Source organism: Aythya fuligula, chromosome 5 (assembly GCF_009819795.1).
Source record: "Aythya fuligula isolate bAytFul2 chromosome 5, bAytFul2.pri, whole genome shotgun sequence".
Taxonomy (NCBI): Eukaryota; Metazoa; Chordata; class Aves; order Anseriformes; family Anatidae; genus Aythya; species Aythya fuligula.
The window spans coordinates 15,930,214-15,945,652 of record NC_045563.1 but is presented as its reverse complement, the minus strand read 5'-3'; the positions used below and the strand labels follow the sequence as shown (position 1 = coordinate 15,945,652).

The window sequence follows — 15,439 nt, the reverse complement described above, 5'->3', positions numbered from 1 at the left end:
GTCTGCCTAAGCTAGTATATAGTTTTAAGAGAGCAGCCAGCTCAAATTTCTCATGGAAGACAATAAAATTTGAACTATTTAGTCTAATGAAAAGAGGAGATGGGATTGGTTTTAAGGAATACTGGAAAAAAGTTACTTAAAAGAAGAAATGGGAAGTAGACACAGGTAAATTTAGGCTGGAGATGCAAACAAGTTTCTTGCCCTCAGAAGAATAATGGTTTGAGTAGGGATTGCTGGAGGAAGGAGCAGGGACTGAGGGAAAACAACATGGCTTCAAGAAAGAGACTGATATGTTTATGGAAGAGATCAAATGCCAAATTGCTCACAATACTGGGGTCACACAGGGAGACCTGAGGGTCTTGTTCCAGTGCTATGTTACTACGATGTTCAGGCTGCCATGCTGAAGAAGCAAAGCTGAAATACTGACTACTTCACACATGGCTTCAGTTACTCAGGGGCTGACACTCAGTGACCACAGCAATACCTATAGCCAGAGCTGGAAATGGGCTGGGTTGCTTCACATCATCAGCCAGGGCTGGGTGGTGGCTGGGAATAGGTTCAGCTGGATAAGAAAAGCAGCAGACTCTCCCATTTTGCTCTTTTTGTTGTTTGTTCCCCATTTCAGGCACAATAGTATTTCCCAGACCCCCTCTGTGAACATCCTACAAACTGGATGCATTGCTGGCATTATATTGGTGTCACTAAAATCAAAATCACGGGGCTTGTGCAGTGTTGGACAAAAATTGAAGGCTGCCCCCAAAATGGACTGTACACACTCTGTGGGCTTTTGTGTCCAGAAGCTGAACACATGGAGGTTTGGTCCTTGATTTCTGCATGCCTGTGAGAGCTCTCCATGACTCGCAAAGAACTCAGCCATGCATGTTCACACAGCTGTGGCATGGAGGCAGAAAGCCCTGCTCTGCTCATCCACAACTTGCTGGTAATACAGAACCATGAGTGAAAGCCAAAACTCAAGACCTTCTTTCTCCTAGTCCCATAACATTCTCCAGTCTTTCTGGTGCAGACAGAACAATGTTTATCACTGTTTAGTTCTTTCTGTCCTCCGTGCTTAACAAACATTAAGGAAATCTGGAGAAACATGCTTTTCAAGTGCCCAGCTGTATCAATCCTGATTAATACCTTGCTTGTTTTATAGACATCTAAACATACACACTGAACAACACATGAGAGCTACCTAATTGCTCTGCTCAGCTACAGTGAGGCCAGAAAAAAAAGCTATTTATAAACTATTACTTAGCTGGGCTTCCATGTGGAATTTGTCCTTACAAAAAGACGTCTCTTTGGGAAGTGGAGGAGGCAGTGCAGGAATCCCACTCCACCTCTGGCTGTTGGTGTGCCATGCTCTAGGCCAGGGGGACCACCAGTACTGGAAATATGTGGGGCTAGAATAATAAGGTGGCAGAGAGAGATGAGCAAGGGCTGCTCTCCACTGCTCTTTCATTTTCTCTGAAGGATATTATGTCTCTCACCATCCAAGAAACTACAGATATTGCCATTCTAGGCACTGGACTTTTCCATCCCCAAAACAAAGTTGATCTGCTGTGCTACTTTGTGACCAGATTTTTTGCTGAATGTAGATAGCTACCTTGCTATTTGATCCCTTGCAAATTTGGGCAACAACTTGTGTGATGGACTTGATCCATATAGAAGAAAAAGGCTACTGTAATTTCACAGTCATTTGAGCAGAGATTCACAGAATTGTTACTTGCATTCTGTGCAGGTGAACCAAAATTCTGTTGTAGAAATGTCTTTAATAGAAGAGTATTTGCAAGGCAAATAAATGCAAAGAGTTGAGAAGAAAAACAAAATTTGTAAAATAAGCTGACCTCTGCAACTCTGGATCACTTTGCATTTGAAGCAATCTGTCCCTGCCACCAACTAGAGTAACACCACTGATTTCCAAGCAGCTGCTCCTAAATTTCTCCTATCAAGAAGAAAAGTCTGCAGAGCCAGACTTGGCTCTTTGCAGGAAAAATACAAACCCACCAAGCTGACTGCACACAGTGGTCCCAGCCTTCCCGTTCCCCAGGTGTGATACTGGGCAAGCCCATGAAGGGGCACTGCAAGCAGCAAGTCCTATGCACCTTAATGTCTGCACAAAGATCTGGGTTTGTGTAGTTTGGGAGCTAAGTAGGTTTAGCTAATTAGAAGTGGGGACTATTTCTGAGGAAGGATTTGAGTTCAGCCAGTCTCTGTACTCAGAAGAGCACAAGGCTCCCAGGCTCCAGAGCAACCTAAGGAAAGAGCCAGGTTTGTGTGCAGTTACTGCTGCTTGGGGGAATTAATGTCTTTCACGACGTTTCTCATCACCGCCTCAAAAAGCAGACACCAAAGAAGACACTCCACTATTGGATACTCCACATATGGGGCCTCTTTGCAAGGATGGTTTAAGGCAAAGGCTAGAAAGAGGAATGACCCTGTCTCCCCACTCTTAACTTGCACACAGTTGGGATCAGACCCTTCACTTCTCTCTGTGCTTCACTCCATCACCTGTCATTAGCTTGGGCAATAGATGCTGTGATGCTCCGACAACAGGCCACTCCAAAAACACCATCTGACATAGATGTTTAACCAACGATGCTCCAAGCTGGACAAACTGGCAGCACTATCCTCCAGCCTGGTGATACTGGAGGGGTGACCACATACCCACTGGCTGCAGGAACACCGCAGGAACGAAGCAGGCGTGTGGCAGAGCAGGGCCATCCAGGCAAACGCCATCTTCTCCCACCCCCAGCTCTGCCCACGCTGACCTAGTGCATGTCTCACCCTCGTGGGGAGGCTCGTCCGAGTGGGGATCAGTGTGCTGCTCAGCAACTTGGGAGTGTTATAAATATTTAGCAGTAAGTACTGGGGTATGGAGAGGAAAGGGCAGAGGGAGCAGGAACCAGGCTGTGTGGCTGCATGAACAGCAAGGGGCTGAAGGGTGGCTGCGAGCAATCAATTTGTGCCCAAGAAGGACTGCAGTTGGGTACGGGGGGACCCTGTCTGCACCCACTGCACCCCAGTGGTGCAGCTCTGTGGCAGCAACCCCACAGGAAGGAGGGGAGCCATGCAGTGTGACTGCCTTTGGACGGCACAGGGCCCATGGAGGAACCGCTGGGGTGCTCCTGGGGAGGGTTCAATGATGCCCATGTGTGTGGATGGGCACAATCCTGGCTCTTCTGGCTCTTTTTGTGCTGCAGCAAGGGGGTGGATACCAGGAAGGGCAGAAAATGCTGGAGCCGCAGCCTCCCCTCTGCTGGGCTGGCTTGGCACTCCCACCCTGGTAAATTGGTTAAAGGGAGATAGATGGGACTTGAAATTCTGTAGGCTTATTCAGAAAGAAAAGTAGGGTGACAGTGATGAATCAGGCCCATGCTTCCCTGGCTTTCTCATTCTGACTTTTGGGGTTTTAGAGCTCCTGCAAACCTGCCATGTCTGCTGAAGCCACGGGGAGCTGCGGCTGTTCAGACACTGGAGAAAACAGGCTCTGCTGCTTTGACTCCAGACACACTGCAAATCCTCTGTGGGAAGGAAAAGGATAAAGCAATAAAGGCACCCAGCAGGTTCCTAGGGGATTCTTTTTGTGCAGAGAGAATTTCTGGGTGATACGGAGCTAGAGTAACTGATTCCCACCCTACTGCAGTGCCGTGGGTACAATTTCCTCTGCACCATAAAGCAGATTGTGCTGGGCAACCCAGGCTGCTGGGTTTTTGCAGACTGTAACAAATACAGACTTAAGCTCAGGTGCCCCCAATAACCCTGCCAAAAACTTTCCCTAGATGTCTCAGCACACTGTCCCGGGTGCCTTTCAGACTCAGCTGTTGGTTTTCAGCATTGGGGTCAGCCACAAGCACCCTCGTGTCAACATGAAAAGGGGGAAATTTAAAAGGTAAATGAATTTCTTAAGAAATTGAACTTTATTTCTTTGCCTTGAGAGGTTTTGAATATGTAAGAGTCCTTAGTTTAAAGTCAGTTTTTAGACTAATAGGTGAAGAGAACATACGAGGAGGTGAAAACACCATTTAAAACCCCTATCTCATATTTATTCATATTACTTCAGAGGTTATGGCTTCAAGAAGAACACCACATAATAGAGAAGTCATTGTAAAATCATCCAAACTGACAAATCTCCTGTTGGTTTCAAAGCTCCAGTATCTGCCTATATCTTTGAATATCACTGGGATGAATTTCAGAAATATTTCAGCCAGTACTACCAGACTAGCATGAGCATCACACAGGTGAAATCAGTTGTGCTGAGGCAGTTACTGTAAAATACTTGCATCTAGTGCAGGATTTCTGCCCACTTGATGTGCTAGCCTCATCCACAGCAGAAAACAGAAAAATGGCAGGCTCATTTCTGTTAACAGTGACAAGTTAAATGACCACAGGATTGACCATAATGGTCTACAGATTTCTGTTGGCATCTTTTTCAGTACATCACAAATTAGGAGTGAGTAAGTGAAAAAAATATACATTGGAGAGTATTCTGTGCAATGCTCGGGGAATTTGTTTTACATTGGTGGCTCCAGCCTCCTGCAGGGTTCTAATGATCCCTGTTTTGAGGAAATAGGGGGATGTTTTAATCATTTATGACAGCAAACCTTCTCCCTACTAATATGCACTTGGGTATAACTTATGAAAGAAAGATGGACAGAGAAATCTTCCTCTGTAAGAATTATGCAAACATGCATTGCTTATAAAAACCCCATACTGACAGCGCCAGAGCAGAGCCTCCTGCTTACCTGATGAATACACATAGTGCACAGGCAACAGCAAAGCAAACTTTCCTGCACAGCCCTGCCCATGCAGCTTGGCCCAGCCTTCTGTCCAGATGAAAGGCTATTTTATCCACCCCACTCATCAGTCCTTGATCTGTCAAATGAACCTGCTAACAAGCAGTAGCAATACTTCTGGTATTCTGCTTCAAAAATGAGGCCAACCTTTTTTTTGTCTTGATGTACCCAAAAATCATTGGACTGTACTAACTTGAGTGCCCCTTTTCAAAATCCCCAGTGGTGCCATTGAGTCATCAGGATGAATACAGCTGAGCTCTGGCAACAACACTGGGCGTGGGTCAAGTTTTGAAGCTGTTCAGCAGCTTGTCTCAAATATGCTAGCCTGGAAATCGCTGAGCAACCAACATGCAGGCTTGGGGCTCTTTGGAAGAATAACTGCTTTTTTTTTTTACCCAAATTTCATCAAATAGGACTACACTTAATAAGTAGTGTTAGCTATTGATATCTCTGTGGAGATACTCAAAACCTGGATGGACGCAGTCCTGGGCAATCTGCTCTAACTGACCCTGCCAGAGCAATAGGTTGGACTAGATGATCTCAAGTGATCCCTTCCAACCACAACCACTCTGCGATTCTATGAACTCATTGCTTGAGGGTTAAAAAACGGGATCTCCTGCAGCACGACTGGTTGCTCATAATATTTCATTTGTTGTTTGTAGATCATCTGCAGCCTCATCTCAGAATGGGAATAAATTCACCACTGGAAGGGGGGTAGGCAACACACAGAGAGGTTGGCTGTGGTTAGAGGTGCTCAGTGGTAGACACCAAACCTGTTACTGATAAGCATCAACATTCAGCCAGCAGAAAGGGTACTCAGGCTACAACGTGACTGTCTTTTTGCTCTTCCAGAATTTTTAAGTTTGTTTTTCTTTCGACTGTCCTTAGTGACATTCTCAGGCCTTTCTGATGAAGACCATATGCCCTTTGAAAGGCACTTCCTAGGAGTTGACCCCTTTTGCAGTGCCAGACTGATTTGACATTGGGAAAGTGCATCAAAGATAAACAGATCTGCTCCCACAGACCCTCTTCCCTTTGACTGTCCTCCCCTCAATCTGTACTTTTTAACCCAGCTCTTCCACCAACTATCCTACTTCATCTAATGAGTAATTATGGTCTTTCCAACCATCTGCTGAAAATCAAGGCACCATTTCAGTGCAAACCCGTCTAATGTTTTGGGGAGAACAGAAGAGATCAGCAATCTTGATTAATCTTGACCTGTCCGTTGTCTATCACACTGCGGCTATCCACTTTACAGCAACTAAGTAGACTGGGCCCTTCTTCTGTCTTCTCTCCCCATACTGAAAAACATTGTTTTGTTGCAATAAATAACAATTTCGAACTAGACTGTGCTTAGCCTCAGTGCTTCTCATAAGAGATGGCCACATGGAGAACTATACTGTCCTTGCTCTTGGGGGTGCAAGTGGTACAAAATGTGCTGGGGAAAAGTAGAAGGCCATGGCCTTCCGGGTAGGACATGCACCTCTGCACCGTGGGACACATTTGTCACACACAGTGGCTCATCACAGCTCTCACTCCCACTTTTTGTCCTCTTAAAGAAAGAAAGACTTTTCCCCTTGTAAGCACCTGCTTCATTTTGTTAAACAAAGCCAACCTCCTGAAACCTGCTCCAACTACTGAAATTAGATTGTGCAGTACATGGCATCCATAAATCACAGGGCAATGTTGAGTACCCTAGAAAATACCTGAGCAATGAATTTTAAGACAGTGTAAATATGGCCTGTCATTTTATTTCAGTACAATGCTTTCTTCTATTTAATTGTTATCTGAAGGTGAACTCACCACCTATTTAAGGATGTGCATATGTAGGCATTTATGGCACCTTTCTCTCAGGCTATGAGACACATACAAAGCTGTTGTGGCTTGACAAAGTTAGAATAGTGAATAAAAGATATATTATGTGAGACTTTGCTATCATCAACCTGCTTTCTCTGCCAACTTAGCGAGAGGACTCTGTCAGCAAACCCTGTGGTACAGCTGGAAGCGGAGGTATCCGTCCTACATAAAACCCAGCAGAGCCAATGAGTTGCATCCCTAGGCACTACGATCTGATCACAGGTCATCTCAGACTGTATGGATGTTTTGGAGATACTAAGTACAGGTTTTTTGCATATTGGAAAGCATCCTAAACACCTCCTGTCAGGTTGCATGGCCTGCATATCAGCTGGCACAGAGACCTGGATGCTTGCTTTGCCCTTGCCTTCGAGAACTGGGAGGTGGCTCCAGTATCTTAATATTAAACAGAACCAGGGATTTATTTTTCCCTTTTATGTAAATATCTCACTCCTCTCATAGCAAGACACTGACACACCAGTGAGCTGCAAAAATAGGATTACAAAATGCAGGTCCTTCTCTCCCCCGTTTCAGCTGTTTATTTACCAAACTACCCTCGTTAATCCTCTTTACTGCGTTTCCTTCCCACTTCCCTCCAGTCTTACTGTCTTACCATGGTTCAGGTGCTTACATGGTAAGTAGATGTTGAAAAAAGCTCAGGAGGCAGCCACCTCCAGAGCTGATTAAGAGGCACAGAGCTCCACAGATTGTTTCAGAAGCTGCACTGATTTTTGCCAGATGAAGATTTGTTTGAGCTGCTTGCATCCATAGAGCTCTTGCCCAAGTCCAGCCCATAAACCATGTAATACTGAAATGACATTGCTACCCCCAGCCTGTGCTAAAGTATGAATTGTCCTTGGACCCCCTTCTTTTACTTCTTGGTGACTGCATTCCAGGGGAAGAGAAAGGGCAGCAGATTTTTGGATGGAGAAATGCTGGAGAAATACCTGAGGTAGTCCAGATTTGGAACCAGTAATTCACCTGCTCATTCAGTCATGGTATGTGCTACAGAAATCTCTAGCTGTGAGAGCACTTTCTTTACCCCTGAAATGAGAAGTCCCACTGCCTATAATGGGTCTGAGCCCTGGCCAGTGGTTATGTCTGTCCTAGAAATCTGCAAACAAAAGGAGTCACAGACTCTGATTACTGCCTGCACAAAGTGCCACACATTCAGCCAATCCTTTGATTATTTTTTTTTTCTAATGTGCCTTGGAAAAGTTTCTTAAGAGAAAATTCACATTTTTTTAAAGAGGAAATATCTCTCTGCCACCAAGACCAAAAAAGCTATCTGTTCCTCTACTGCAAAACTGGGGATGCTGTCACCGTGTGTATAACCACACTGCAGCACAACACAACATCACGTGCAGTCTCTTTGAGTGCTTGATCTATGCAGCTGCATACATCTTTACCAGCGTGCCAGCCATGCAGCACCCAACTCTGCTGACCCCAGCATCATACACAGGCAATTTAGAGCCTTTGAAGAGCTGTCCCATAGGCATCTTCCCAAAAGTCTGGCAGTGCTCTGAGTATTAAAGCTCATTGAGATATTTTGATATTAGTGCCCTCATGGATGAGAAAACACAGGAACAGATTTCAGCATTTCTTATTAGCATTTCATACTGGAGAATTTGAATATTTCCAGGGGAGAGATGGGGATGGAAATAACAGCATGCTGGCTTGGATTTGGTAGATATTTCATATAAAGAAGCACCGATTCTCAAAGTTGTATTTTATGACAAAAATGCTTAGTGTCAAAAATTGGTGATAAGCTGAAGTTTTAGCTTTCACAAGGGAAAACAAACAACCTCAGGATGAACATTTTTTAAACAGATCAAATCAAAATAGAGCTGAATTATGATACCTTGAGGACAGGTTCTCCCTCTCTTGCTGCTATAGAAAAGCAGACAGAAGAGAGTTGGATTGGGTCTGGCTCTTTGAAACCAGTAAATGAGATTTTAACTTAAGCACAATAGGATTTTTCTTCTTTTTCTTTCTACTTCAAATTTGATTCTTATGAAAGTGAGGGATTAATACAACAGATCCAAGCTCAGTGGAAATAAAACTCTGCCTGCACTCTCTTGCTAAGATATTTAACTCTTGCTACACCCTCCAAAACCAGGTAATTGCCATTATTTCACTCTTCAGCATCTCTGTAGTGCTTATACTTCTAATTAAGCTGAGACTCATGCTTTCGGCTAAATAGGATATTAAAATCATTGAAGTGGGCTGTAAACCCCACTTTATTTGGAAGACTAACAAGCAGAGAAATCTGGAATCCTATTATCAAGTTATTCCAGTTAGGTTATTTGCAATACATTATTCATAATACTTACAAATTTGTCACTGGGAGATATATACCATATATATATACTAAAGTTTAATACAGATTGGATGATAGTACAAGTTTTACCCACAGATAGGTGTATATTACAAGGAGATCATGTTCAGTGTGTTCTTTGTATTTTTAGTTTGGTTTAACTCTTTTTTTAGTTGATGGGCTGGCAAAAAAATTTAAATGATTTTTCTGATACTCCAAAAAAGATAATGAACTATCTGCTGCTGGCAAGCCAGTTTCCATGTGTACTGCAGGCTCTCATGAGAGTGAAGGTTTCCAGATGTGAAGATGTGGATCTCCTTCCCTGGTTCCTTCAGGAAGAGGTAAAAAAAAGTCCTGAATAAAAATTCTGGTGTGTGACATGAAAGGTTTTACAGAGTATTTGACTGGATAATAATTTTTGCCACTTCCACATTTCGACTGCTCACCAGACAGTGGGTGATGAACCTAGGTGACACCCTTGAGATGTGGGCAAATGGCTTGATAGCTGTCTCAGAGAGGGGAAACTGAGCAGGAGATGGGCTTGAGGGTCATTTTGTGATGGGCATTGTAAACAGTCCCTTCTCATCAAACCTTGCCACTCTCCTGGTCTCCTTCACTGCCCTCTCAGCGACCAGGAACTGAAGATGTGCCACCTCTGAAACCTGTAGACATGCCTGACATGGCACTAGAAGGAAGTGATGCTGTTCAGTGATGAGACACAACATTATCCTCACCCAGAGGTAAGAAAAAGGCAGGGTGGGCAAAGGTGGGGTCTTCAGGCTGCGTTTTGGTTTCTAAAAAGAAACAAAGAGAGTGTGCCTTCCCTTGGAGAGCAAGGGTTGTGCCGTATAAAAGTTCTAATCCAATCTAGATGGTAATCAGACACACTGCCCTGGAGATGGGAGCCAGATCTGTTGGAGATGTTGCAATGACAGAAGCCCCATTTCCAGGAGATGCACAGGGATGGGAGCCTGGGAGGACTGGAAAGGAGAGCTGGTGGGATGGAGGTGTGAGAAAGGGTGGGTCAGAGCACAGTTACAGAGCTTGGGGCCAGGAACATGCTGGAGGGACTCTCAGCTTCAGCATCAGCCAGATTAACCCCCTCCCTCCTTCCCTAGACTGCAAAAGATAGAGTGGAGGATTTCTCACACTAGTTAAAACCAATTCAGCTCAACAGTAGGTGATAATACTTTGTGTTGAAGACAGATATGCTTCTCTTGTGAAGTGTCTTATCTTATTTCCTAGGGCTTATCAATAGATACACTTTACAATGGTTCAAGGAACCTGAACTACTGTGGGAGGCTGCCAGGTACTTCAGGGCATCCATTTGACAGAGTTGTTTAAGAAAGGACTCATTGATGAAAAGCAATGCTCTAGTTAGTCTGTAAAAATATAATTAATAAGATTGTCTTTTATAGCCGTCCATCCCACATCTGAGCAGTTTTCAGCTTAGCATTTGTCAGCAGTGTGAATGTCAACAATAAGATCTAAGAGGAATTGTCATTTTTTTCTGAGCCTAATGCCAGTTCAAGCTGCAGACTTGTATGTTGATATTCACACTGCTGACAAATAACTGGTGTCTTCATCAAGTACATGTATTATTCTTCACTGACGTGAAACACAAGAAACTTGTTTATGTGAACTCCCACAGCCTTTTCAAGGCAGCTCTAAATTTGTCTGATTAAATTTCTTTTCCGTACCTCCCATCTACCAGCAGCAGAGAGCAGATCTGAAGAGCAATTTCTTGCTAGGCACAAGTTGCCCTGGAGAGTTACTGCTCCCGTAGGCATATTTTACAGCCTTGGCAGAAATCATTCACAATTTGGCATTAGGCAGACAAATACAATAGTTGTTGTTGAAACAAATACAACTTCCCACTTGGAACTGAACCACAATCCACTGTGAACAGTCCTAGGTAGATTAGGAACTACAAGTAAGAAATTTTGTACTGTTACCAATCCAGTAGGACTCCAGTTTCAGTCCTCTATAGATGATTTTCTTGAAGTGCAGTAGACAGAGTGAAAGCTTACCAACTCCTCAAAAATAATAAGCATTAATTTAAACTAAGCTAGTATAGCAAGAATACTTACGCGAATTTAATAAGATAGTATATGCAGACTTTCTTGTTTAAATTCTTCTCTTTTGATGCTCTTGGACATGCTGTCCTTCAAATCCTGAATAATCTTTTCAGACAACCAGAAAGTATGAGCAATGCTCCACCATTGTGATATCCCTGATGGGGCTTGTCAAAAGTCTTGCATTTGCTTTGAATGCAAATAAATTTTTAATTAAAAATATTTTCTTTCTTTTTTTTTTTTTTCTTTTTTCCTTTTTTCTTTTTTTTTTTTTTTCCCTCCAAAAACCCTGCGACTCAGATGTCACTGCAGCATCTATTGAGAGTTATGGGTTGAATATTGCACTCTTATCTGTGAGCCCGGTCACCCACCTGTATTACAACCCCTGCCTGAGACCCCCTTCTATGAAACAGTGACTCAGTGAAAACACAACTGTAGGGTGTCCTCAGAGCAGCACTCAGAGCAATAGAGGAGTTAAGAAACTCCATCCAGTTGTGAGAATACATTTCCCACAAGGTACTTCCTTTTCTAAATCAATTTATTGGATTTAGAGTTGGAGTCTTCATACAGATTTTCAAGTTTTGACTTTTTCTACCAGAAAATTGAAATCTTTAGTTAAAGAAACGATCCCCTATGACATTTTTCTGTGTAACTGAAGTCAATACTTTCTAAGTGCCTGGGATCTATGCAAGCACATCTATCACAGAGGGAGAGGTAGGGGAGCTGAAATTGTTGCTACACAAAGTGTTGTACATAGACTTCACATGGGCTTTCAAATTAAAGGAAGCAGGTTTTGAATTTGATTCTGTAGATGATCATTTTGAAGCAAGAATAAATAAGACGTAGAGTCTCCAAAAGAAAAATTACACCAACAACCCTAGAGTTTGGGTTAGAATAGCTTGCATCAATTTGAAGTGCTGAAATTAGTGATGGGTATGGGTCAAAAATCTCACATCCCACGTGTACATTTTAAAACAAAAACCTATCGACATTACTCAGCACCCTATAGCATTATAACTTCATTAACGTTCACATTAATCTGAAAATTGAGGCTCTGTCCCATATTTATTTATTTTTCTCCTCTTCATGCCCATGGCTGTGCATTGAACTTTGTCCTTTACACATGCAGGAAAAGGTACATACAGAGACTTTCACAAAAAAACACACAACACACCACCACCAAACAAAACCAAAACATTGAGCATAGGATGCCTCTGTCTGCATTTTGCCTTTAGGATGCCTTTGAAGAAACCAAGGTGTTAGCAAAGACTTAGGTCAGTCTTTGTGGGTTTGCATTACACAGAACATATTAAAAGCATCTGTAGTCTTACCTTTTTATGGCTTTGTAGCAAATGATGACAACTACAAAGAGGAACACTAGTGTGGCACAGCATACTGCAATGATAATAACCAGGCCTGGCCACCAGGTCTCTTCAGTGGGGCAGAAGGTAGACTTGGGAGCTGTAAAGAGAGTGTGGAAAAATGCATGAATTCTCCCACATATGTAGTGTATAATCAGATACACTTTAGTCATCCATATAATAGCACTATGCCAGGTCAACCGATATATAAGAAGAGGTTATTTAATGTTTAGGACATTTATTTATTTATTTATTTTGCCTCAAGCAGTCTATCTCCCTGCTTGGTACTAGATATTTCTTGCCATGGTATCCAGATGGCCGAGTTCTCTGTTCCAGCGTTGTTCACAGGCTGGCACCCAGCACAGAGGAGAAAGGCTCAGCTCTGCTACCCGCAGGAAAACTCTCCCCCCTCCACAGTCGCCATCTCCTGCTGCATCAGCCTTAGTCTTAGAGAGACGTCATGCTGATAAGGGTAGGCTTTCAAACCTCATTAGGGGAGGTTTATCGGGGAGCAGCAGCAGTGCCTACCAATCAGTATCACAGCCGCTATCATTGTAACCTTGGAGCAAGGAGGGGGAATTTGTTTTAAAAGAACAGGAATTTTATTACATTTATTAATTGCTTTTAGAGGACTGTGGCTATCAAACTTCCTTCCAATTAAATTGTCCGATGTTTAAGAAATGTTAACCTTACGAAATGTTAACTCATGAAAGAATAAGTAATTGTTATTGCATTTTTCTTATTCAACTTAGGGCTAGAACTGTGCATTTAATACTACTCAAAACAAGCACTATTTTACATCAGAAGTAATACTGGTGGCATTTAGCTCAAATCTTTTCTTCCAGAGTTATATTCTTTTTCCCCATGCTTTAAGGGACACCGTTTTTGAAGGACGGTGAACAACAGACAACGCCAAGAGCAGTACTGGTTATTGCAGAGGTGGAAGAGCCCCTTCCCCCAGTGTACACAGTCACGTAACCTCCATGAGAATTTGTGTCTTGCTAAAGGAAGCTTAATAATAAATCAGTTAATGGGAATAACTAAATCTGCATGTTCATAAAGCAGATAAGAGAATCAAATATAGCAAAAGGCACTTTTTAAGTCTAATTATATGATCAGATATATCCTATATTCTGTACTTCTTTTTGTACACATCACAAACAGCTGTACAAACTAAAATATGTCATCACACATTTATTGTGGGCTGACATCCTCTGTGCATCCTATGTTTAGGAACAAACATTGACATACTTTGCTAGGTAATTACTGAAGTACACAATTACTGTGCACTTCTTTCCACTGGTATGATTATAGAAGAACCGATAACATTAATCCTGAGAAATCTGCAGGAGCATCTTAGACTAGGTGAGAGCTCCTGGTGCAATAAAGAAGCAATCAAAATAATCAAGCCATCAGCTTGATAATTTATAGGCAGTTCACCATTTGGTGCATGAAGTGCTCACATTTCTCAGGTGCATCAGCCTTCAGCACATGCTATCACTATGATCATACTTGCCTAGCAAATACTGACTTCAAATTACTATACATACATTGACTCTGAGGGTGTTTTTCTTTGTTTCTGTTTGTTTGCTCTTCTTTTGTGTGTGTGTTGTTCTGTTTTGTTTTGTTTTCCTCAATAGGAGAAAAGAAACAAAGCTGAGATTTCAAGTGATTTGTAGAACTAAGGGTTACTGGATCCTCTTCTGACAATGAGTTCACTTCAGCAACAGAATTTCTGCTTTCTTACCATGATGTCAGCTTTCAGTATAGATGGAACTATTTATTGTGTTGTGATATGAGCTGATATTTTCTGAATTATTTCAATATTGTTATTTTCTAACATAACAGAGGGGATTTCAAAGATGAGAAAATGTTTGTATGAAGGAGCATGCAGTCTTAGGGCCAACTCTACCCTCTTGATGTTGCCCTGAGAAACAAAAATCATTCCACTGAAATCAAACGAAACACATGCGTCAGCAGATGCCACATACAATTAGATACAATCATACAAAATGGGACTGGTAGGCTCATCTTCCTCCAGTGCAGGATCAACCAAACTAGTCACAGAGCAAACCAAGATGGTGAGACTGGACTGCTCTTCAGCACAACAAATGAGACTGACAAATGGCAGAGAAAGGGTCTAAAGCAACACTTCTCGTGTGCCTTTGTAGCATGTGCTCCTTCATGATTTATCACGGGATTTTTACATGGAGAATAGATACATTCGGAACAGAATAGTGTATATGACTCCTGACAGCCTACATGTAGTTACTGACGACAGGAAATAAGAGTTGCTGATGTAGAGGTAACCCCTAATTCACACAACTCCGTTCCCTTCCTCAGTGGTCCACACCAGGCACTCAGAAAGAAGCGCAAGAAATCACAGTGGAAGCAGTCAAAGCCTGTAGCTGGTGGTTTACACAGCGTTAAAAAATATCCTCTATTTCTAATGCTTACTCTTGCAACGCTAGGTAATCTTGTTTTCCTTAGACACATCCACTCTTCCCAATAAGCTTCTGGTTGTGTGCTAGTTTCTGCCTTCCTCAGTATGCATTCATACAGCCCTCATTACTGTGACATTTCTACATCTTCAATGCATTTCTCCTCACAATTACCCTCTGAGGAAGAACAGAGCTGCTTTAATCCTCTCATACTAATGGGAAGACAAAGCCTGGCCCATTTGGATGTCCCATATGCCAGGCGCAAGGCACAGGAGTGCTGCATGCCTATGAGCTGCAGCTGAGAAAGTCAGCTTGGAGCAAACTTTCCCAAAGCATCAGCAAGGTGCCCAGGAAAGTGCCATGTCCTCAGAAGGGCCCCCATTTGGCTGTCAGTGCTAGGGAGACATTGATGTCTCCACTCCTCTGGGCTGGAGTTTGAAGTCCTGACCTGCTCCCTGTGATGCCCACGTGCTGGGGTGGCTCTCCATCCTATGCCAGCATCCCAGCTCTGAAGTCATTGCCTGCAATATAGAAAAATCACCATGGGGCTACCAAGAGCTGAGGGCTGGCCAGTGTGGCCACAACATCTATACCC

The 15,439-nt window shown here is 42.9% G+C and overlaps 1 protein-coding gene across 2 annotated transcripts in view; it reads right to left on the bottom strand.

Annotated features, from left to right (window-relative positions):
* The window catches only part of PRIMA1 (proline rich membrane anchor 1), a 50,856-nt gene that overhangs the window by 10,246 nt on the left and 25,171 nt on the right, over nucleotides 1–15,439 (bottom strand). For both annotated transcript variants that reach the window (XM_032187556.1, XM_032187555.1), the window contains exon 3: nucleotides 12,374–12,503. In XM_032187556.1, coding sequence (XP_032043447.1) covers nucleotides 12,374–12,503 — 130 coding nt within the window. The remainder of the gene's footprint in view (nucleotides 1–12,373; nucleotides 12,504–15,439) is intronic.